Source organism: Staurois parvus, unplaced genomic scaffold (assembly GCF_062004578.1).
Source record: "Staurois parvus isolate SC_StPar_1 unplaced genomic scaffold, SC_StPar_1.0 ptg000231l, whole genome shotgun sequence".
Taxonomy (NCBI): Eukaryota; Metazoa; Chordata; class Amphibia; order Anura; family Ranidae; genus Staurois; species Staurois parvus.
Genome location: NW_028318027.1, coordinates 1,653,751 through 1,674,942, shown reverse-complemented (window position 1 = coordinate 1,674,942; position 21,192 = coordinate 1,653,751). Strand labels below are relative to the sequence as shown.

The window sequence follows — 21,192 nt, the reverse complement described above, 5'->3', positions numbered from 1 at the left end:
CATGTATTTAATAAGAATTGTAAGCATATATCAGCTTTAAAATGTGAAATAACTGTCTTTAGTTACAATACTACCCCTCCCCCCACCTCTAATGAAGGTGACAATTAATAACAGTAACTGGGTGATATCCAGAGAGATGATTAATGCCGCTTACTAATGATTAGTGCCAAATGAAACTAATTTGTATGTTTTGATGTTGTGATTCCAGAATGGATTCTAGCATCGTAGAAGTAACCAAGAACACTACAAGGAAACTTCTTGAGCTCATCGCTGAAACCTCAGAAAACCTGACGATGATGGACGTCACAGACCACTTCCACCCCATCAAAGAGCTCGGGACAGGATCGTACGGAAAGGTCCTCTTGGCCAAACATCGGGGTTCAGGTAAATTTGTAGCCTAATTCATGTAAAGAGAATGATTTACAGAATCAGTTGTGCTTCTGAATTAGTGGAAATAAACTAAGGGAAAGAGTAACTAGCAGGTAAAGGTTCTTCGGTTGCATGGTGCAACAAGGGGGATCATACTGTAGATATTGCATCACCAGAGGAGGGGAGACTATAATGAACAAGTCTGCCATAATATACAAGTCTGATATTTACATATTCTAGTTAATGCTCTGGGTTCCCTCTGCAGATTTAGTTCTATTTACAGCTCAGATGTCTAAAGGATCTTTACTTCTAAACTGAGATATGAGTGTGACATCCAAGATCTAAGTATTAAGTTTTCCAAGCCCCCCTTGCTTCCAGTGTTTGAGTCATGATTATGGATCTTAATAAGTCAGAGCTTTTAGATTTACATAAACTTTTAACTAACTTTAGCAAGCTTCATCATTTCTCTAATGTTGGGTTTATGATACTCATTGTCTTTTTATGTCTTTCTTTTTAACAGATGAGTTGGTGGCTATGAAACTGATGAGTAAAGAGACAACTCCAATGGACAACTTCCTAGTGGAATACGGAATGTCTCTTAGTCTCAGCGGCCATCCAAATATCATTGAAACCCATGAAATCGCTTTCCAAACCAGCAACGACTATGTCTTTGTCCAGAAGGTGGCACCAGCTGGAAACCTTCATTCAATAGTAAAGCTAAATGTAAGTTTGTATCAAAAATGTATTGATCTTTATAAAGTCACGATTTCTAGTTTTAGTTGCTTTTGAAGCATTTCTGAGTTTTAAAGATTCCTTTCCCAGGGCAGTGAGTTGATAGGATGTATAGTTGGCATACGCTTGTTGTTTTAGGTCTGTGTATCACTCAAGATATGAAGCAAGGTTTAAAATGGAGTAAGATGGGTTAAGATGGATCTTGCACCATTAATGGCACCATTTTGTATGCTGACAGGTTTCCTTTAATCATACTCCTTGTGTATTCAGCTAATGTATGTTTGTTTCCCTGTACACGAGGTAAGGTGGGTTCAATATGTTGGGTAACATTGTGTTATATTTGTGTCTAGTGACTAATTTTCTCTTTTTTTTCTACAGGTTGGTTTAAATGAACATCTTGTAAAGGGTTTTGTTCCACAGGTAGCGAGTGCCTTAGACTTTATGCACAGCAGAGGAATGGTCCATCGGGACATTAAACTGGACAACATTTTGCTCATGGACATTGAATGTAAGGAAGTCAAATTAGCAGATTTTGGACTGACGAGGCTCCGGGGCACTCAAGCACCATGTATGGCCTGGTCCATCCCATATACTGCTCCGGAATTGTGCAGCTTAAAAGAAGGGGATCAATTGCTGCTGCACCCGAGCATTGACGTGTGGGCGTTTGGAGTCCTGTTGTACACAGTTATGACCGGCTCATATCCTTGGGAAGAAGCAGGGGGTCATGACCCCATGTATCGGGAGTTTGCTTGGTGGCAAATGAAGAAAGATCTAACCTTGGCACCAGGAAAGTGGCAACAATTCTCCATTGAAGCCAGGCAGATGTTCTGCGACTTGTTGGCCCTCAATGCCTCTGAGAGGTGTTCTGCTATGGACATTTTAAAATATGTCCACCTGCCATGGAAAACAAAAATGCCTCCAGAGAATCTAACCAGGAAAACGGTCATACATGTGATATAACAAAGTGCATGATATCCATTGTGGAGCCTCATCAAGTGCTGCCTCATACAAGTCTCATGTCCTAGGGGAAGGTAAGTCTAAATCTTAGGACTGCTGGATTTTTCTGTAGCTGGTCACATGTTTGCTTATCTACTGTAATTGCTGATTTCAGAAATACTAACTCATAGCGTAGGAAAACCGTATATAATGAGCCACAGAAGCACAGATCTAATTGGACCACATGTCCACTTCTTTCCACCACAGTTCTCAAAAGCAATTTCACTATTCAAACATATACCATTCTAAAGCTATAACACCGATGTATGCTTACATGGTACCTACACTAATTACACATTCATTCTGTTTGGCTTTAGTCTCCCAATGATTCCCCTGCCTAAGAAAATATTATATGGTCAAATTATGGGACCCTCTGCTCCAGGGCCACAGAGCAGCTAATGGCATGGTTATACTACATAGAAATTACATTGCACGTCTTTTCACCATTGATTTTATTGTTCTCCTTAAATGGCCTTAAAACCCATTTTTACAGTTTTATTCTTTCATGTGGTAGGAGGGGGGCCTGTTTACAAAAACAAGCAATGTTCACCCTCCCCAAGCTCTAGTGCTGTCCCATATTGTCTTTGCTCCAGATTCGGTCTTTTCCAGGATTTGACACCCAATGTTATGCAACATCTTCTGTGAGCTGACAGGGAAATGATTCAGGGAGCCAAGCTCACCGCATCACATGAGCCCAGTTCTCTGCAGCAGCATTCAGGACCTGTTCCCTGCTGGAGGATAGATGAGGATGGGAAACACATGTCAATCATATGTCCAGCCCAGCCAGCAAGAAAAAAAAAGACAGATTTAAATAAAGCTCCTAAACATGTGTACTATATTAGAACAAATTGACATTTTTACATTTTGTTGGTTTTCTTTTCCCTTTTTTTTGTTCATTGTCAAGTGTATTGGAATGTGTGTTCTGCAATCCTTCTGTACAAGGCATATATGGTAAGTATAATATTGTCATAATAAATGAAGACTTTAATGACTCTGTTGCAGTATGGACTGAGGAATCCTTGGATACATTGATGGAATGATGTTACATTACCGAGCCTGAGATCAGCAAGCCCCCCCCCAGCTGCATAGTGTAGTAACTTTTGCTAATCTGTGGTTACTCCTCCTGTGCACTGGGTGGTGCTCTTGTGCTTCTTCACCTCTGGTTTATTCAATATTGTATTATTATGTTTATACAGCAATATGACTATTACTAATACTACTATCACTTTATACTACTTTACTACTTCTGCTGCTATTACTCCCACATGTATGGAAAACCTCTATTTCTTTGATGTTCCAGTGTTCAGAGTTTGATTTTTCAGTTCTTTTTTTCCTTTTAACATTATTTTGAAAACTTTACACTCTATTACCTAGCAGGAGAAATGATGGCTCCACTGATTGATACTTTCCAACCGTTCCTGATTTGCCAGGGCATTCCCATTTTTTAGTTTATTGTCCCATGACGGTTGTGTCTGGGCTGTGTCCTGGGATCACAGCATGAGGGTCTGATGGTTTCAGCAGTAACAGCATCAATGTTGGCTTCTAGTCCTGTTCCTTGTTTGTCCACATTCATAGCAGCAGCTGTGCCCACTGATCTCGCCCTTTACCAAGTCACAAATACCAGTGTATTGCATGCTGTGCCAGATGGCCCTTCTGGCCAAATTAGGAAAAGGATCTGATCTGGTGGAGGCTCTTACTGACTTCATGGTTGTGTCCATTTTATAAGACTTGGTTACAAGCTGAGGGGTATCCACAATCTCCTGCAAGGGAATTTTTTTCCCCCCAATATGCTGACCCAAGTTACCAGTCCAAACATCCAGGTTGTGAGCCACACATGCAGCTGCCAAGGCTGGTGCCACAGATGGAGAACTTGCTTCCTAGATTATCCTAAGGAGGTCCTCTATCTTCCCATCCATTAGGGTTAAGATGAAGGTTTAGTCTGGATTTTCCTTTAACGCCCAAACCTTTCCCCAAGCATCATATGTAGGAGCTGTATTTCTAACAGTCCTACATATGACAGCTTCCCACTGTCACAGGATTTTAGGAACCGCTGCTGTCACTGGGAATCCCCAGCCATGTGGGGGGGGGGGGCTGCATATGGGGACCACTTATTTTATAGGGGGTTTCCAGGTTCCAATAAGTATCTGCAGAACCGAACAACCACCAATCAGGGTTGTGGGGAAGAGACCCTTGTCCTCATTTATTATAGGGACAAAGTGCTTTGCTAAGGGTTCCCCCTGGCAAGCCACCCCTGAATGTTGAGGGCATGTGGCCTGAGGCTGAGATTTTTTTTCTTATTCCTTCCTCTGATTGAGGTCCTTCAAGGATTGATTCATATGAAAGACCCTCCCCTTTTTGGTCTAGCAATCATGCAGGTCTTTGCAAAAGCTCAATGAAAAATATTGTTTTCTGTGTGCCCTGTTCACACCACACCATCTGCACATGACATTAGCATCGTGGTGTGAACAGGACACATAGAAGGCAATGGTTTTCTTTATACCCATGCAGAGACCTGAGAGGTGCATAAAAATATGTCAATGCACATGGTGTGAGCGAGCCCATAAGGTACACCCAAAGCAATATTGTATCCATGAAGTCTTCAATAAAGAGGTAATGAGGTAAGCATTAGGAATGCCATTCCCACAACTATATGGGGGAGACAAGAACCTACCAATGAAGGGTAGCCTGGGGAAAGAGACAAGAGGGAAGTGCACATATCTGTGCTCCCAATGACCACTGGCCCAACAGCCATCCGGTAAAAAAAAAAAAAAAACCTACATCACACTTTATTCCTGTTGGCAGTATACACAATCAGAACTGGAGGGGTGGGTGGGATATTGTATGCTGTCTTGTATTTCCTGTTGAAAGTAGAACCATTCATCTCTGGTTGGACCTTGAAGATGGGGATATACCCTGAAAACTTGTCCTGAAAATTGAATGTTAGTGCAAATAAAAAAAGTATCCAGGACAGTACTCAATTGTTCTTGTTAGCAGAAAACTAAAAAAAGAAATGTGTGGGTGGGCAAGACTTTAAGGCCTTAGATCGCTTTTCACAGAGAAGCACAGGGGCAGCTGACAAGCATCGTGAGGCCATACTGCTTCTTCCTGAATGTTTTTGGTTGTCTTGGACAGTTGAAGTATTTGCAATGGTATTTTCAGCTGCAAGCCTAATGTTGGACAGGCAGTTGCAGCACAGCTCTATTCACTTGAATAAGTCACGTTCAGCGACAGTACTGCCTACTGAATGTGATTTAGGGAGATAATTTTGGATGTTGAGCCCCACTGAATCAATGGGTTTGGGCATTTTCAAAATGGAGGTCATTGGTGGTTGACTTCTTCCTGGTTCCCTGTGCCGGCCCATTGATGTCCTGTTTTATAAAACATTCTTAAGTTAATTAATGTAATTATTTCTAAGAACACAATTACTAGTTCTTATAATATAGATGGACAGCATAAGAATAGCAATGTTAGGTGATTGGGCCCCATATTGTTGTGGGAGGGTGTGACCTACAGTTGGGTCCATCCTTCTCAGCATAGTCTATTTGGTAGGGCGTCTCCCACTCCAGTACTGTATATGTATTTTGGTATGTAGTCAGTGGGGTCGCTGCATTGCTACGTGTCCTCTTTCACAATTCTAGTTATTCTGATTGCAGAAGGTTTGGCAAAACCTTAAGGGAATATCCCCTTCTCTTATTACTGCTTGGAGCCACCTTTGTGGGCCGAGGCCTGGTTATGTACCCCTCCCCCCTCTTTTGTATTTCTAATTTGCATTGTTTATTGTAAACCCAGTGTCAGAGAACAAGAAGATCGCCGCAGCACATGAATCTGCGCATTTGCAGGATCCCGACAAGGCATACAGGCAGGCGGGCACTAGGACCCAGGCACGTCTGTCGGCGCTGGGTGGGCTATTTAAAGAGCACCTCGGTGCTCATTCAGTGCTGACTGGTCTTCAGCTTCCCCCGTGTCCTGCTTGTTTCCTGTGCGATTTCCTTTGGTTCTGACCCGGCTTGTTCCTGACCCAACTCTGAGTACTCTCCTGCCCCCCCGGGTCCTGAATTCGGCTCTGTTCCTGATTCTGGCATTTCCTCCTGATCCTGTACCGCGCTGCCCGACTGTTATGACCCTGGCTATCCTATACTCCGTTCCAGTCCTGTGTCCTGGCTACATACCTGGCTCTGCTGTGCATCTGGCAATCCACTGTACCTGCCTGGTCTATCTCCACAGTACCCAAATCAGAGGATATCCTGCTTATCAAGGTCATCATCTGCAAGAGCCGCAAGAAAAACCCTGGCGCTCTTGTCCCCCTGGTCCTCAGATGCCTTCTGTTCCAACTTCAGCGGGCTCAGGATTAGTGACACAAGTGAGGCCGACCTCAGCAATTCAGTCTCCCATCAGGTACGTGACACCCAGTTATCTGATTTTTTTTTTTTTTTTTTTAATTTCTTGTTGATTTGTTTTTTATCTGCAGTTATTTTTGTATCTTGTATTCTTTGTACTGTATTTTGTAATCTCTTAAATTCTGATCAATAAAATATTATGCAAAAAATAGTCACATGCCTGAAGAAGGGGCCTTGAGGGACTCAGAGACAACGATGTTGTTATGGTGTAATGTGACCATTTAATAAAATGTTTGGATGCTTTTTGGAGATCCTTCATGTGCTTCCGGCATATCTCTTGTTCTATTATATCTAAAGGTGAATTCCCAAAACATGACCTACTTGGGGTACTTGACAGCTAAGGTTGGGAACCATTGCTATACACAAACTTTGCTAACCCCAAAAAAATCAATTCACTGTAGTGAACGTGGGTTACATTTGGCTTCCATATCCACTTCCCTCAAAAGAACCGTACCTGTACATCCTCTGGTTGAATTTGGTATAACAGGGTCATGGCTGGAGCTCCAGTCATAACCCCAATACTTTTTTTTTTTTTTTCAGACAGCAATGCAACAAAGTAAAAGTGAACCAAGTGGCTAATGAATCACTGGATTGCTTTTGCATGCAACTGAATGGGGTTCCCCTAATGCTTTCTTGGGCTCTCCCATCCCACCAGGGAGCCCCACACTGAAGTCACTGGTCCTGCCTGCCAACCATAGAGATAACTAAAGACCAGAACATCCTCAATCATTTCTATGATCAAAGAAACTGGAAGCAACAAGTATTTCGTCACTTCTGGTTTTGGTCTAATGTAAACAATCCATTACCAGCCTGTGAAAGCATCTGATCACACCAATCTCAGTCTGATCAGATGTTTGTAAGGGCAGAGAAGAGATCTGGGGTCTAATGGACCCCGTATGTCTCAGTAGAGAGGGCCTGTCACTGCCCATGCTATCACAAGGGATGTTGTTCATCCCTCGTGATAGCAATAAAAGTGATTTAAACAAATGAAAACAAATAAGTAGTAAAAAATAAATAAATACAAAAATAAAAAAAACACTTCAATACCAGAATCTCCCCCTCTCTCCTTCCTGCCCAGGCCAATTTTCAGCTCTTAGTTTTGTTGCACTTTGAATGACAATTGCACTGCAACGATGTAGTCATAAGAAACTTTTTTTTTTAGACAGATACAGCTTTCTTTTGGTAGTATTTAATCACCAACATTTTTACTTTTTTTTAAACAAATGAAAAAAGACCGAACACTTTTTAAAAAAAAATCTTAGTTTCTGTTATAACATTTTTCAAATAAATGATTTTCCTCCTACACTGATGTTTGCTGATGAGGCTGCACTGATGGGTATTGATAGGCGGCACTGCTGAGGAGGTACTGATGGGTACTGATAGGCAGCATTGATAGGCGGCACTGTTGAGGACGTACTGATAGGCGGCACTGATGAGGAGGTACTGATGGGTACTGATAGGTGGCACTGATGAGGAGGTACTGATGGGTACTGATAGGTGGCACTGATGAGGAGGTACTGATGGGTACTGATAGGCGGCACTAATGAGGAGGTACTGATGGGTACTGATAGGCGGCACTAATGAGGAGGTACTGATGGGTACTGATAGGCAGCACTGATAGGCGGCACTGTTGAGGACGTACTGATAGGCGGAACTGATGAGGAGGTACTGATGGGTACTGATAGGCGGCACTGATGAGGAGGTACTGATGGGTACTGATAGGCGGCACTGATGAGGAGGTACTGATGGGTACTGATAGGCGGCACTGATGAGGAGGTACTGATGGGTACTGATAGGCGGCACTGATGAGGAGGTACTGATGGGTACTGATAGGCGGCACTAATGAGGAGGTACTGATGGGTACTGATGAGGAGGCACTGATGAGGAGGTACTGATGGGTACTGATAGGTGGCACTGATGAGGAGGTACTGATGTGCACTGATTGGGCTGCACTAATAATCAGGCACTGACGATCAGTGTAAATATCCCCTGTCAAAATCGCTGGTAACTGGTTCTCCTCACACTGTGACAGAGCGTGAGGAAAGGATTGCCGATAACCAGTAAAATTAGTTTACAATGTGATCAGCTGTGATTGGACACAGCTGATCACATGGTAAAGGCCACTGTGATTGGCCCTTTACCATGATTTGTGATCAGATCTATAGACACCCTCCCAGAACTGGATGATTCCGGACCATCTTTTGGCTATAGCACAGTTGGGAAGGGTTAAAGCACCCCTGTGCTTGTGCACAAAGGTGAACGCATACAGAAGTCCCGCCCACATATATAAACAGTGTTCACACCGCACATGAGAGGTATCGCAGTGATCGTCAGAGAGAAAGCAATAATTCCAGCATAAAGCCTCCTGTGTGACTCTAAACTGGTGACCTGAAAAGACTTTTAAAATGTTGTCTATGGAGATTATTAAGTAGTGCGGTTTGTCTCCATTCCATGAGTGCGCACAATTGTAAAGCGTGACAGATATCTAGTTACTCGGTGTAACACCATCCTTCACCACACAATTGACTATTATATCGGGGTTTGTGAATTAAAATTAAAGTGCATTTTTTCCCCCTTAAAAAAATGTGTTTGAAAAACTTCAGCACAAATACCGTGTGACATAAAAATTGCAACACCCACCATTTTACTCTCTAGGGCCTCTGCTTAGAAATAATATATAATGTTTTGGGGTTCTAAGTCATTTTATAGAAAAAAAAAAAAACAGGATTTGAAGGGGCAACGGATTTAGAAAGGGAGAGGATCTGTGCTGGGAAGGGTACCTTGACGGGGGGTTTTGCTAGAAGTAGGAATTTAGGGGAATTTTTCAGGGGATATTTGTCCTAGGAGGGGGGATTAGCAGGGGGATTTGTGCTAGATGGGGTAATTGGGGGAGATTTGTGCTAGAAAGGGGGGTTGGAGAGGTTTGTGCTAGGAGGGGGGATTAGTGCCAGAAAGGGGATGGGGGTATTTGTGCTAAGGGGTGAAGGAATTTGGGTTAAGAGCGGGGACTGGGGGGGGGGGAATTTATGCTAGGAGGGGAGATGGGGGGGATTTATGCTAAGGAGAACTTTGGGGAGATTTGGGAGGAGGGGGAATTGGGGGCATTGGAGGTGGGATTGGGGACAAAGATTGTGCTGGGACGGGGGTTTATACTGGGAGGAGGAGGAACTTTTGCATTTTTTTTTTGCAGATAATTTTGGCTTGCAGACAGAAGTTATGCTTGATTGGGGGGGAGGGGAGCGTGCTGACTGGTGCTTTTTTTTTTTTTTTTTTTTAGGGGGGAGAAGGATTTATGTTGAGACAGGAAGCTCACACATAGAGGACTTAGTTTTTCATCTTCGCCCTGGGAGCTAGGTGACCTTGTCCTGGCACCACACACAGAGCAGTCAATAGATGTCCTCCTCCCCACACAGCACATAAGATCGTATTCCCTTTCAGACACAATCTGTAGAGTATAGCTGGCTGCTATGTTGCAGTTTTGACCCAATCCTCTTCTCTTCTGACCCCTGTCCTCTACACTGCTGACCCTCTGTACCTTGCCCTGCTGACCCCTGTCCTCCATCCTGCTGATCCCCACGCACCGCCTTTCTGACCACTGTCCTCAGTCATGCTGACCCCCTTTTTTCTGCCCTACTGCCCTGTCTTTGCCCTGATAACCCCCTCCGCCCTGCTGACCCCTGTCCCCCATCCTGCTGATCCCCACACACTGCCTTTCTCACCACTGTCCTCAGTCATGCTGATCCCCTTTTTTCTGCCCTACTGCCCTGTCTTTGCCCTGATAACCCCCTCCGCCCTGCTGACCCCTGTTTTGTCTATTGACCCCTGTCCTTTGCCCTGATGACCCCTATCTTTTGCCCTACTGAACCCCTGTATACTACCCTACTGACTCTTGTACAATTCCCTGCTGACCTCTCATCCCTGACATCACCCCAAAACACTAAACCAAACTACAACCTTTTTTGGCTTAAAAAAATAAACACAAACAACCTATTAACAAAATAAGGAACTCCCACCATTAAAGAAGCAGTCAAAGAAAACTAATGGGACTAATTACAAATTAAATTGGAGTACAAGGAGGCTTACACTCCACGCTCTCTAGCCGCAGATACTGCAAAATCATCAATAGATAAATATATACAGCACACAATATAGTAATACATACAGCACTGAATACAATTTATAGCACGGTACTGACAGCACACCGTAAACGGTCTCTTTCCCTTTAACAAATGTCAGCTGTCCTTCACTCACACTAAATTCACCAACACTGACAAAGGGTGCTGTGAAGTCGGCCTTTTATGTTGTGTGGGCTGACACTTTACTGTGACCCAACATTGGCCAATTTCTTGCACCTGAACAGAGGACAAGTATATGACCTTAGCCAACGATGGCTCAAGCAATGCATTGGGGGACATTTGGTGGGGAAATTCCAGCCAAACATCCTTAAAGTTCAGATCTTTTATAAACAGTCAAAACAGAGAATGTTCAGTTTATAATTCTGCTTGGTCTGGAAGTTTTTCTCTACCCTACCTACTAACGTATCATGAGTTGTAGATAGTTATTTTTATCAGGGGTTCCCTGAGACCAGAAAATTATTTCAAAGGTTCCTCTGTGTTGAAAAGGTTGAGAAGCTGAAATTTTGCCAACACTGATTTTTTTTGCGCCGGAAACATTTCATTTTAACTGTTTCTTTGCTTATCTAAAGTATTTTCTTAAGAACTACAGATCAATCATGTGAGCACAAAAAAAGAGGAGTGAAATGAGATGGTCCAATGATCATGTAGAAGACACAGCAGCACTTACAGTAGCTCTGAAATGGAAATCATTTGCTCTGTATGCTATATGTAGAACTGTACTCCTTGTAAGGGTTTCTGAAAACATTTGTGCTTTCCATGGCAGAGGTTTTAGAATGTTTTAAGAAGATGTAGCACCCTCTAGGTAGCTAGGTTTGTGGTTTTGTTTAGACAGAGGCTGGTTCAGCCTGGGACTGAGGTAGTGATTTTGCCTCAGGAAAGGCTGGGAAGCTCTACAGGTCAGGGGTTTTGGAGCCCTTCCACCCTTCCAGAAACCCAGAAATGGTTCTGGAAGAGGGGAGGAGGAGGGGAGGATGCCCATATCTGCATGTATGAGGGAAGGTGACCAAGCAACAACCCTTAAATATGACAAAGCCAGGGACTCGGGTGGAAGATGGACTGAGAATACTGGAGTGTGGAGCCTGAGAGGAGGCCCCAGGGAGGGGAGCCTACCTACAGGCAGGATGCTGGAAAGAAGGATCTTCACTGCCCAAGGTCTTAGGAAGGACATCCTGTGCAACAGAGGAGCCAGCCCAGCAAAAGTCCTGAAAGCAGCTACAAACCCTCCATACTGACAGGACAGTGAGTACTTCTACACCCCCTAGGCCAGATGGAGGGAGGGAGCAGTTAAGTGCAAGACCCAACTAGTTCTCATCCAGGACTACTTCATTGTTACATCTTGGAATTCCTTGCCCAGGGATAGCATCAGTGCAGCTGGGTGAAGAGGAACGCTTCATCTGGGGTCTGAGGAGGTACATCAAGGGGACTTTAGCGCTCCAAAAGAGACAGTGCTACATGCTGCTTATCTGGATTTCACATTTTTGTACAGTGTACAGGCTGCTAAAAAGCTTGTCCTCAAGTTTTCAGTTCATTGGGAATCCCATATACCCCTAGACCCCGGCCAAGTTGTTAACCCTTAAGACAATTAAAAACCCAGCTCAAGGACTGTTGAAAATGCATGTTGCCTGGCTGTGCAGAGCTTAGGGCAATCCAAACAAATCAAGCAGCCCTCAAGATGTTAGTACTACAAAAGTGTACCTGAACCCCAGTGTTTGGCTAGAAGCACCTTTCCATTTGAACCTGTCCCAAGTTCTTGGATGGGGTCACATTGTTCTGAGAGGAGTTGAAGGACATACCTTGTGGTGTTTTTGGCCACTTTCTGGAGGTTAGAAGGCATTCTGGAATCATGACAAAGAATATAGGTTAGTTTCTAGTGACATTTTTAGTTATGTTAAACATGAACATTTCTCAGTATCTAGGGTCAGGCTTTTAGAAGCATACTTGTCCCAGTTGGGGAGATCATGTCCTGTGTTATCACCAGTGAAGTTTCCCCAGCAGGGGCACATATGACAATTGGTATCTGACAAAGGTCACAAACCAGAAATGTACTTGGCTGGAGCTGGTCTCTAAACTTCAGCACTTGTAGAGAGTTTATGGTCAAAATAATCAACATTCTAGCCAGAAATAGAGGTGATAATGTGTTCTGGTCATTGTAAAAATATGGAAAAAGAGAAATTAGAATAATGCTTCCATGTAAATTAAAAATGGATGTGAATGGTGGAATGTGAAAGCCAAGCTATTAAAAAAGAATTGGTTTGTACTGTTACATCCAAGTGTTGGATGATGGAGATTACCAGACAACACAAGAGGTGCAGTTTATATTTACTTCACAGATATATGAAGAATGGACATCCCTATGTATGCATGACGTTATTTACTAAAAAAAAAGTGTTGCAGGACAATGTGGATATTCAATAAATAGATCTCTACTCTGGCTGTAAACGCCAAGAAAGAAAAAACACAAGCTAAATATAAGTCCTAAGGGCAGATACAATCCTAGTATTTTAAAGGAAAATTATGTTTTAACTACATAACCTCAGAAAATGGAGGTGTCCTGGTCCAGCCTGCAGAGTTCTGTTTGTGCATTTCTTACCTCCTTCTGCAGAGGTTCTGCTAGATTTGTAATTTCATTCACATGTGTTGCTGGTGTCTCTTTTCCTATGGGCGCCGCCTGCTCTACTGTGGATTTATATCCTTTTCCCTTCTATTACTTCCTGGGTCACTCCCAGTTTACTTCCCTATATATACACATGTGCTCAGTGCAGGTAGCTTTACTGGAGCAATGGGATAGTTCTTTGAGCTGCTGGGGCTGTAGGTGGTCATCTGTGTACAGATCCTGGCTTTGTCTGCTTGTTTTCTGACTTTGGCCAATCTACTGGATTTCCTGTTGTTGTACTCTACTCATGTGAGTGGTCTCTGCATCCTCAGCTGGGTGTACCTGGGGGCTGTGACCTGGTTCCAGCTTGCTGCAAGTCCATCCCCACCATCAGGGGCCCTGGTGAAGAAGTAGGCTGGGGCTTAGATTCCACACCCTGGGGAACCCTGAGTCTGATCTACAAGGGCTCACTACCACTGATGCATGACAGAAGGTACAGATGGATTCTTGCTCTGTCTTCACTAATGGAATCTTTGTTAACTTCCCAACTTGTCATTTCTTGAATTAATTGCAATATGACAGTTGATCCCCCAACTCCCTTTTGGTTCACACAAGATCTCTGAAAGTAAGGACTGGAGGTCTGGTATAATGAGGGGAGAAAATGGATTTATTAATTGATGGGAAATTCTGATTGGCCAATGCAGGAGATGGAGACTTTGGCATGAGCTCTAGAATGGTGGAACAGGTAGGCCCATATGGATGGGGTCTGTGTATTCTGTTGTGCTGAGGGTGGAAACTTCACCCTGAAACCATGGGGTGCAGGAAAGTGAATTGTTCAGTGTTGGAGGAATCCTTCCCACAGAGCCATAGTGTATAGCTGCTGGCCATAGTCACATGTACAAATCTGACATGCTGGTTGTACCCAACTGTGACAAGCTGATGTGGCATTTAGAGGATTTATACAAGCAGTGAGGAGGCCACATATTGTCTTCTCACTATCAAATCCCTCTGAAAAGTGAGCTGAGTGTGGATTGACTTTCAGAGGAGCAGCACTTAGTTGTCTAAACGAGCCCCTAAGGAAAAGCCTCTATGTTGTATGTATTGCAGTGAGGACTAAGTCCATTCTAAAGTATTAATTTTATTATTTTTTTCTTCTCACCTACTCTTAAATATTTTTGTGCCTGACTTTTAAAGTTGTATAAGTGGTTCAGTTTACATGTTGATCGCAATTACTGAAGTCACAGGATAGCTGCAATTTGTTAATGCCGTTTGGAAAAAAATAGCTCTCCCCAAAAAAGTGTCACAATTTACAAAAAAAACAAGGGGAAAGATTTCCTAAATCTGGTGCAGCTGTGCATAGTAACCAATCAGCTTCTTACTCCAACTTGTTCAGTGAAGCTTTGACAATAAAACCTGGAAGCTGATTGGTTACTATGCAGAGCTGCACCAGATTGTGCTCCTGCTTTAGTATATCCCCCAATGTTATAATCTGTGCCTAAACCCCTCACATCATACTTTACATATGTCAGACTTTGCTTCAATCTACTGATTGCCCTAGATCAGCCAAAATGGATTGAAAACCTTAATATCCAAAGCTTGGCAATTGCCAAAGGTGTGACCTGGGGACAGTGGAGGAGATGAAAGGGGAAGACATGGATCTCTGCAGCATAGCTGTCCCGTCACAATATCCTAGAATCCCATTATGATATCTTACTTTTCCATCACCAAACATTCTATACTCAATACTTGGGGGGGTCTATAGGAGCCCAGAACCCCTGTAGGAGTGACCACCATGCTCCATTATACAAATATAAATAAGAAGGGAAGATATGTTCAGTGCTTCTCCTATGTTATCGGGGACATTTAATCCTACCAACTCCTTTTCCCCAGACAATGACCAAACCTGTAATTGAAGAAAGCTAATCCAAAGGACTTTACTGAATCAGCTGTAGCAAATTAAAATTTGCCATGGAAGGTTGATCCAGAAGTTGGTGCAGCATGATCCGATCAGTGTTTCGGAACTTATTAGTGGACTGTAATTAGGATCCATGTTTGTTTTTATGTATGTATGTGGACTTCAGATACTGAGATCCACAAATCTGGACTGTGCAGATCATTAGGTGCCTAAAGGGTCTCTTCAGAATACATTACCAAAAGCCCCAAATATTAAAGGAGATGACATATAAACCATTGTGTGTCCTAGTCTCACCGAGACATGAGGTTATGTGATCTCTCCATTAACAGATGTAAATTATCCTGTAATTAGAAATATATATTTTATTTAGTTTGTGGGTGTGTAATGTCTCCTTATCTGTTCATGTTCTGAGAATAGTTGGAAATGGTTTGATTTGGCTGTAAGCTGCCAAGCAGGGTAATCTATTCATTATGGGTGGTACTGGTTCTTGAATGGCATGACAATAGGCTGAGGGCAATCTGGTGCCAGGATAGTGTTTATCTGAACAATGGATTTGAAGCTGAAATCTGGAATTGATTCCTATTCAGACAAACACTAAGGGTGGCTGACCTTCATCACACCCGCACATGTGTGATTTTCTCCAAAGGGGCCCACTGGCTGGACATATTAATGGAAATTTGACTGATTCAGCAGAGACCAGCTGAATTTTGATCTGTGTGACCCCCTCCTGCTTCATAGAAGTTTATTTAATGATTTACTTCTGTTAGGTGGTTTTCCAAAATTCCCATTCAAGTTCCATGCAACGTGGTACTATGAGACAGCAAGTGCAGAGGTGCTGAACCTGCCCAATCTACTCTGGCTCACAATCCAGTATACCCTCTTCAATTGCTCATCCTTGCACATTTCATTATCAACATCTTCAGGGGTAAGGAGGAAGGGTAACATAAATGTCTTTGTGTGGGTTTACCCAGCTGTATGAGCAGCATCTGCATAACTGATTCACTGATCTATCATCCAAGTGCAGATAGAATCATATCTAGAGGACCACGGAGGCAATATAAACAAAATAACTAGACTGTAAAAGTTAAGACAATGCATTAAGTGGTAGAACCTCCAACTCTAGAACAACTCCATATATCCATTAGTCTTGTAAATACATGAAATATGTAAAACATTTAGACCAGAAAAAATTATGAAATGTTCATGAAATTATTAGAAAAATGTGTATATACAGAGCATCCAGAAAGTATTCCCAGCGTTTAACTTTTTCCACGTTTTTGTTACAGCCTTATTCTAAATTTGATTCAATTCATTTTGCCTCGATAATTTTTAATGACAATGTGAAAGGTTTGTTTTGAAGTCTTTGAAGTTTATTAAATAAAAAAACCCCATGTACATAAGTATTTACAGCCTTTGCCATGACACTCATAATTGAGCTGTGGTGCATCCTGTTCCCACTGATCTTCCTTGAGATGTTTCCACAACTTGATTGGGAGTCCACCTGTGGGGAATTCAGTTCATTGGACATGATTAGGAAAGACAAACATGTCTATAGAAGGTCCCACAGTTAACAGTGCATGTCAGACCACAAACCAAGCCATGAAGTCCAAGGAATTCTGTAGATCTCCAAGACAGGATTGTATCAATCCACAGATCTGGGGAAGGGTACAGAAACCTTTCTGCAGCATTGAAGGTCCCAATGAGCACAGTGGCCTCCATCATTAAATGGAAGAAATTTGGAACCATCAGGAATCTTCCTAGAGCTGGCCGCCTGGCCAAAATGAGGTATCGAAGAAGGGCCTAAGCCAGGGAGGTAACCAAGCACCCAATGGTCCCTCTAAAAAGAGCTTCAGTGTTTCTCTGTGGAGAGAACATTCCAGAAGAACCCTCTCTGCAACACTCTACCAATCAGGCCTTTATGGTAGAGTGGCCAGACAGAAGGTAAATGGCAGTCCATCTGGTGTTTGCCAAAAGGCACCTGAGGGACTTGGGCCATGAGAAACAACTCTCTGGTCTGAAATGAAACAAAGATTGAACTCTTTTGCCTAAATGCCAAGCGTCATGTCTTGAGGAAACCAGGCACCACTCACCACTCACCACCTGGCCAATACCATCCCTACAGTGAAGCATGGTGGTAGCAGCAACATGCTGTGGGGACGTTTTTCAGTGGCAGGAACTGGGAGGCTAGTCAGGATCGAAGGAAAGGTGAATGCAATGTACAGAGACATCCCTCATAACCTGTTCCAGAGCGCTTTGGACCTTAGACTGGGGCAACAGTTTATCTTTCAACAGAACAACCCTAAGCACACAGCCCACAGAGTGGATACATGCCAATTCTGTGAATATCCAGGAGAGACCCAGCCAGAGGCAAGACTTGAACCCAACTGAACATCTCTGGAGAGATCTGAAAATGGCTCCCCTGACATTCCCATCCAACCTGAAGAAGCTTGAGGTACTGCAAAGAAGAATGGGAGAAACTGGCCAAAAATGTTGTGCTAAGCTTGTAGCATCTTACTCAAAATGACTTGAGACTGTAATTGGTGCTAAAGGGGCTTCAACAAAGTATTGCGCACAGACTGGGAATACCTATGTATTTTTAATTAATACATTGCAAAGATTTTAAAATTAACTTCTTTGACATTGTCATTATGGGGTATTTGTAGATTGAGGGGGGGGAAAGAATAATGAATTTTGGAATAAAGCTGTAACATAGCAAAATGTGGCAAAAGTTAAGGTGAATTGTGGTTTAGGAGTAAGAATAGAAGTGGAGTTTTGTGGATTTCCTCTAGTCAGCCTGTGAGTCCTAATTGGAAGACATACTGCAATATAGGAGATCGGACAAAACACCAAGTGTATGCTGGAATGGTTTCCATTTATTACAGATGTGACATATATAAAAACAGAAGATGCAAGGCATCCAGTCTTTGGTCAGCAGTCAGTGACAATGTTAAGATGCTGGTGACAATCAGGTGGTGGTGACTATCAGTGGTCATGTTTGACAGCTTTTGGGTTTTAGTGGAATTTTGTATTTCCACGTTCATGATGTAATGTCTTGAGACTTGGCACTGATGTTTGTGGTCCTCAGTTGTGACTCTCAAATGCATATTAACAATAAAACTATAAGTTGTCCCCAAGTTAATCTCAGCTCTTAAAGTCTTCAGTACATAAAATCATTAGTAATTTTAGTAATTCGTTAGTAATCTAAGATTTAAGTGTTCAGCTAGGACAGGAGGCTTGTACAGTTCCCCAGAGTGGATTCAACAAGTTGTCTCTTGATTATTAGGTGGTTGAAAGGACATGTGCAATTTCTACCTCAGCTCCAATAGTCAGGGAGGTTGTCTCATGGTCAGGTATAAGACATGGAGCAGCACTGGCAGTACCTCTGGAATGGACATCACTTGCTCTATATGCCATATGTTCTGTATAACCGTACTTGTAAGGTCTTCTGAAAGCAATTCATCTTTCTATGGCAGATGAAGATATTAGAATGTACCTGGATGAACACCTTTTGATAGCTTTATATTCACAAACTAAGGGTAAACAATTTGTGTACACATGGCTTCAAAGTCGTCCTGTTTGTCTACAGGTAAGCAATTCTATTGATACCTCCTTGCTGCAGAGGTTCTGCTAGATCTGTAATTTCATTCACATGTGTTGCTGGTGTCTCTTTCCCTATGGGCGCCGCCTGCTCTACTGTGGATTTATATCCTTTTCCCTTCTATTACTTCCTGGGTCACTCCCAGTTTACTTCTATCTGTATGTATGTTCAGTGCAGTTAGCTTTGCTTGAGCAATGGCACAGTTTGAGCTCCTGGGTGGTTGCTGGTTCTGTAGCGGGTCATCTGTGTACAGATCCTGCCTCTGTCTGCTTGTTTTCTGACCTTGGCCAATCTACTGGATTGCCTTCTGTTCTACTCTACTCATGTGAGTGGTCTCTGCATCCTCAGCTGGGTGTACCTGGGGGCTGTGACCTGGTTCCAGCTTGTTGCAAGTCCATCCCCACCATCAGGGGCCCTGGTGAAGAAGCAGGCTGGGGCTTAGACTCCACACCCTGGGGAACCCTGAGTCTCTGATCTACAAGGGCTCACTACCACTGATGCTTGACAGAAGGTACAGATGGATTCTTGCTCTCTTCGCTAATGGAATCTTTGTTAATGTCCATACTTGTCATTTCTTGAAATAATTGCAATCTGACAGTTAATCCCCCAACTCCCTTTTGCTTCACACAAGATCTCTGAAAGTAACAATTGGAGGTCTGGTATGAAGGGAGAAAATGGCTTTGCTAACTGATGGGAGATTCTGATTGGCCTACACACAGGAGATGGAGACTTTGGAATGAGCTCTAGAATGGTAGATCATGTACCCCCTTATGAATGGGGGTCTGTGTATTCTGTTGTGTTGTGTTGCCTGTATAGAGCCTCTGAGGCATTCTATACAGGCAGTAAGGAGGCAGCTCACTTTTCAAATCCCTCTGAAAAGTGAGCTGTGTGAATTTTCAGAGAAGCAGCACTTTTTAGTTTAAACGAGCCTCTAAGGAAAAGCTTCTATATTGTATTTATTGCAGTGAGGAATAAGTCCGTTCTAAAGTGTTAGTTTTTTTTGTTTTTTTTCTTCCCTCCTACTTTTAAATGTTTTTGTGCCTGACTTAAAGTTGTATAAAAGTGGTTCAGCTTACATGTTGATCACTATTACTGAAGTCACCGGATAGCTGTCATTTGCTAATGCAGTTTGGAAAAGCGAGAACCCTCCCAAAAAATTGTGTCAATTTATAAGAAAACGAGGGGAAATATTTACTAAAACTGGTGCAGTCTCTAGTGCAGCTGTGCATAGTAACCAATCAGCTTCTTACTTCAGCTTGTTCAATAAAGCTTTGACAATAAAATCTGGAAGCTGATTGGTTACTATGCAGAGCTGCACCAGATTGTGTGCTCCTGCTTTAGTATATCCCCCCAATGTTATAATCTGTGCCTAAACCCCTCACATCATACTTTTTACATGTCAGACTTTGCTTCAATCTATTGAGCAAAATGGATTAAAAACCTAAATATCCAAAGCTCGGCGATTGCCAAAGGTCTGACCTGGGGACAGTGGAGGTGATGAAAGGGGAAGACCTGGATCTCTGCATCATAGCTGTCCTGTCACCATATCCTAGAATGTATATAATATGTGCCATTGTTTACCTTCTCATTATGATATCTTACTTTTCCATCACCAAACATTCTATACTCCATACTGTGTCTATTGGAGCCCAGAGCCCCTGTAGGAGTGACCACCATGCTCCATTATACAAATATAAATAAGGGAAGTTATGTTCAGTGCTTCTATGTCAATGGGGACATCATTGAATCCTACCAACTCCCCTCTTTTCCCATACAATGACCAAACCTATAATTCAAGAAAGATGATCCAAATGTCTTTACTGAATCGGCTGTACCAAATTAAAATTTTCCATGGAAGGTTGATCCAGAAGTTGGTGTAACATGATCAGATCAGCATTTTGGACTTTATTATTGGACTGTAATTAGGATGTGTGTATATGGATAGATATTACATCTAGAGTAAGTGATGGTCTTAAGATACTGAGATACAAAAATCTGGACTGTGCAGATCATTAGGTGCCTAAAGGGTCTCTTCAGAATACGCTACCAAAAGCCCCAATTATTAAAGGAGATGACATATAAACCATTGTGTGTCCTAGTCTCACCGAGACCATGAGGTTATGTGATATCTCCATTAACAGGTGTAAATTATCTTGTAATTAGAAATATATTTAGTTTGTGGGTGTGTAATGTCTCCTTATCTGTTCATGTTCTGAGAATAGCTGGAAATGGTTTGATTTGGCTGTAAACTGCCAAGCAGGGTAATCTATTCATTATGGGTGGTACTGTTTCTTGAATGGCATGACAATAGGCTGAGGGCAATCTGGTGCCAGGATAGTGCTTATCTGAACAATGGATTTGAAGCTGATATCTGGAATTGATTCCTATTCAGACAAGCACTAAGGGTGGCTGACCTTCATCACACCCGCACATGTGTGATTTTCTCCAAAGGGGCC

General features: G+C 42.7%; 1 protein-coding gene across 1 annotated transcript; it reads left to right on the top strand.

Annotated features, from left to right (window-relative positions):
- The first annotated feature begins 209 nt into the window (after positions 1-209).
- Positions 210-2,061, top strand: LOC149460394 (serine/threonine-protein kinase SBK1-like). Its single transcript, XM_089679758.1, has 3 exons — positions 210-384; positions 890-1,092; positions 1,480-2,061. Exons 1-3 carry the CDS (start codon positions 210-212, stop codon positions 2,059-2,061), a joined length of 960 nt encoding a protein of 319 aa, XP_089535884.1.
- Positions 2,062-21,192: the final 19,131 nt, after the last annotated feature.

Bases quoted from the DNA above. Each gene is read 5' to 3' on its own strand.
- LOC149460394 (XM_089679758.1), top strand. From the start codon at position 210: ATGGATTCTAGCATCGTAGAAGTAACCAAGAACACTACAAGGAAACTT. The intron at 385-889 runs GTAAATTTGTAG...TCTTTTTAACAG, and splicing joins GGCCAAACATCGGGGTTCAG to ATGAGTTGGTGGCTATGAAA. The intron at 1,093-1,479 runs GTAAGTTTGTAT...TTTTTTCTACAG, and splicing joins ATTCAATAGTAAAGCTAAAT to GTTGGTTTAAATGAACATCT.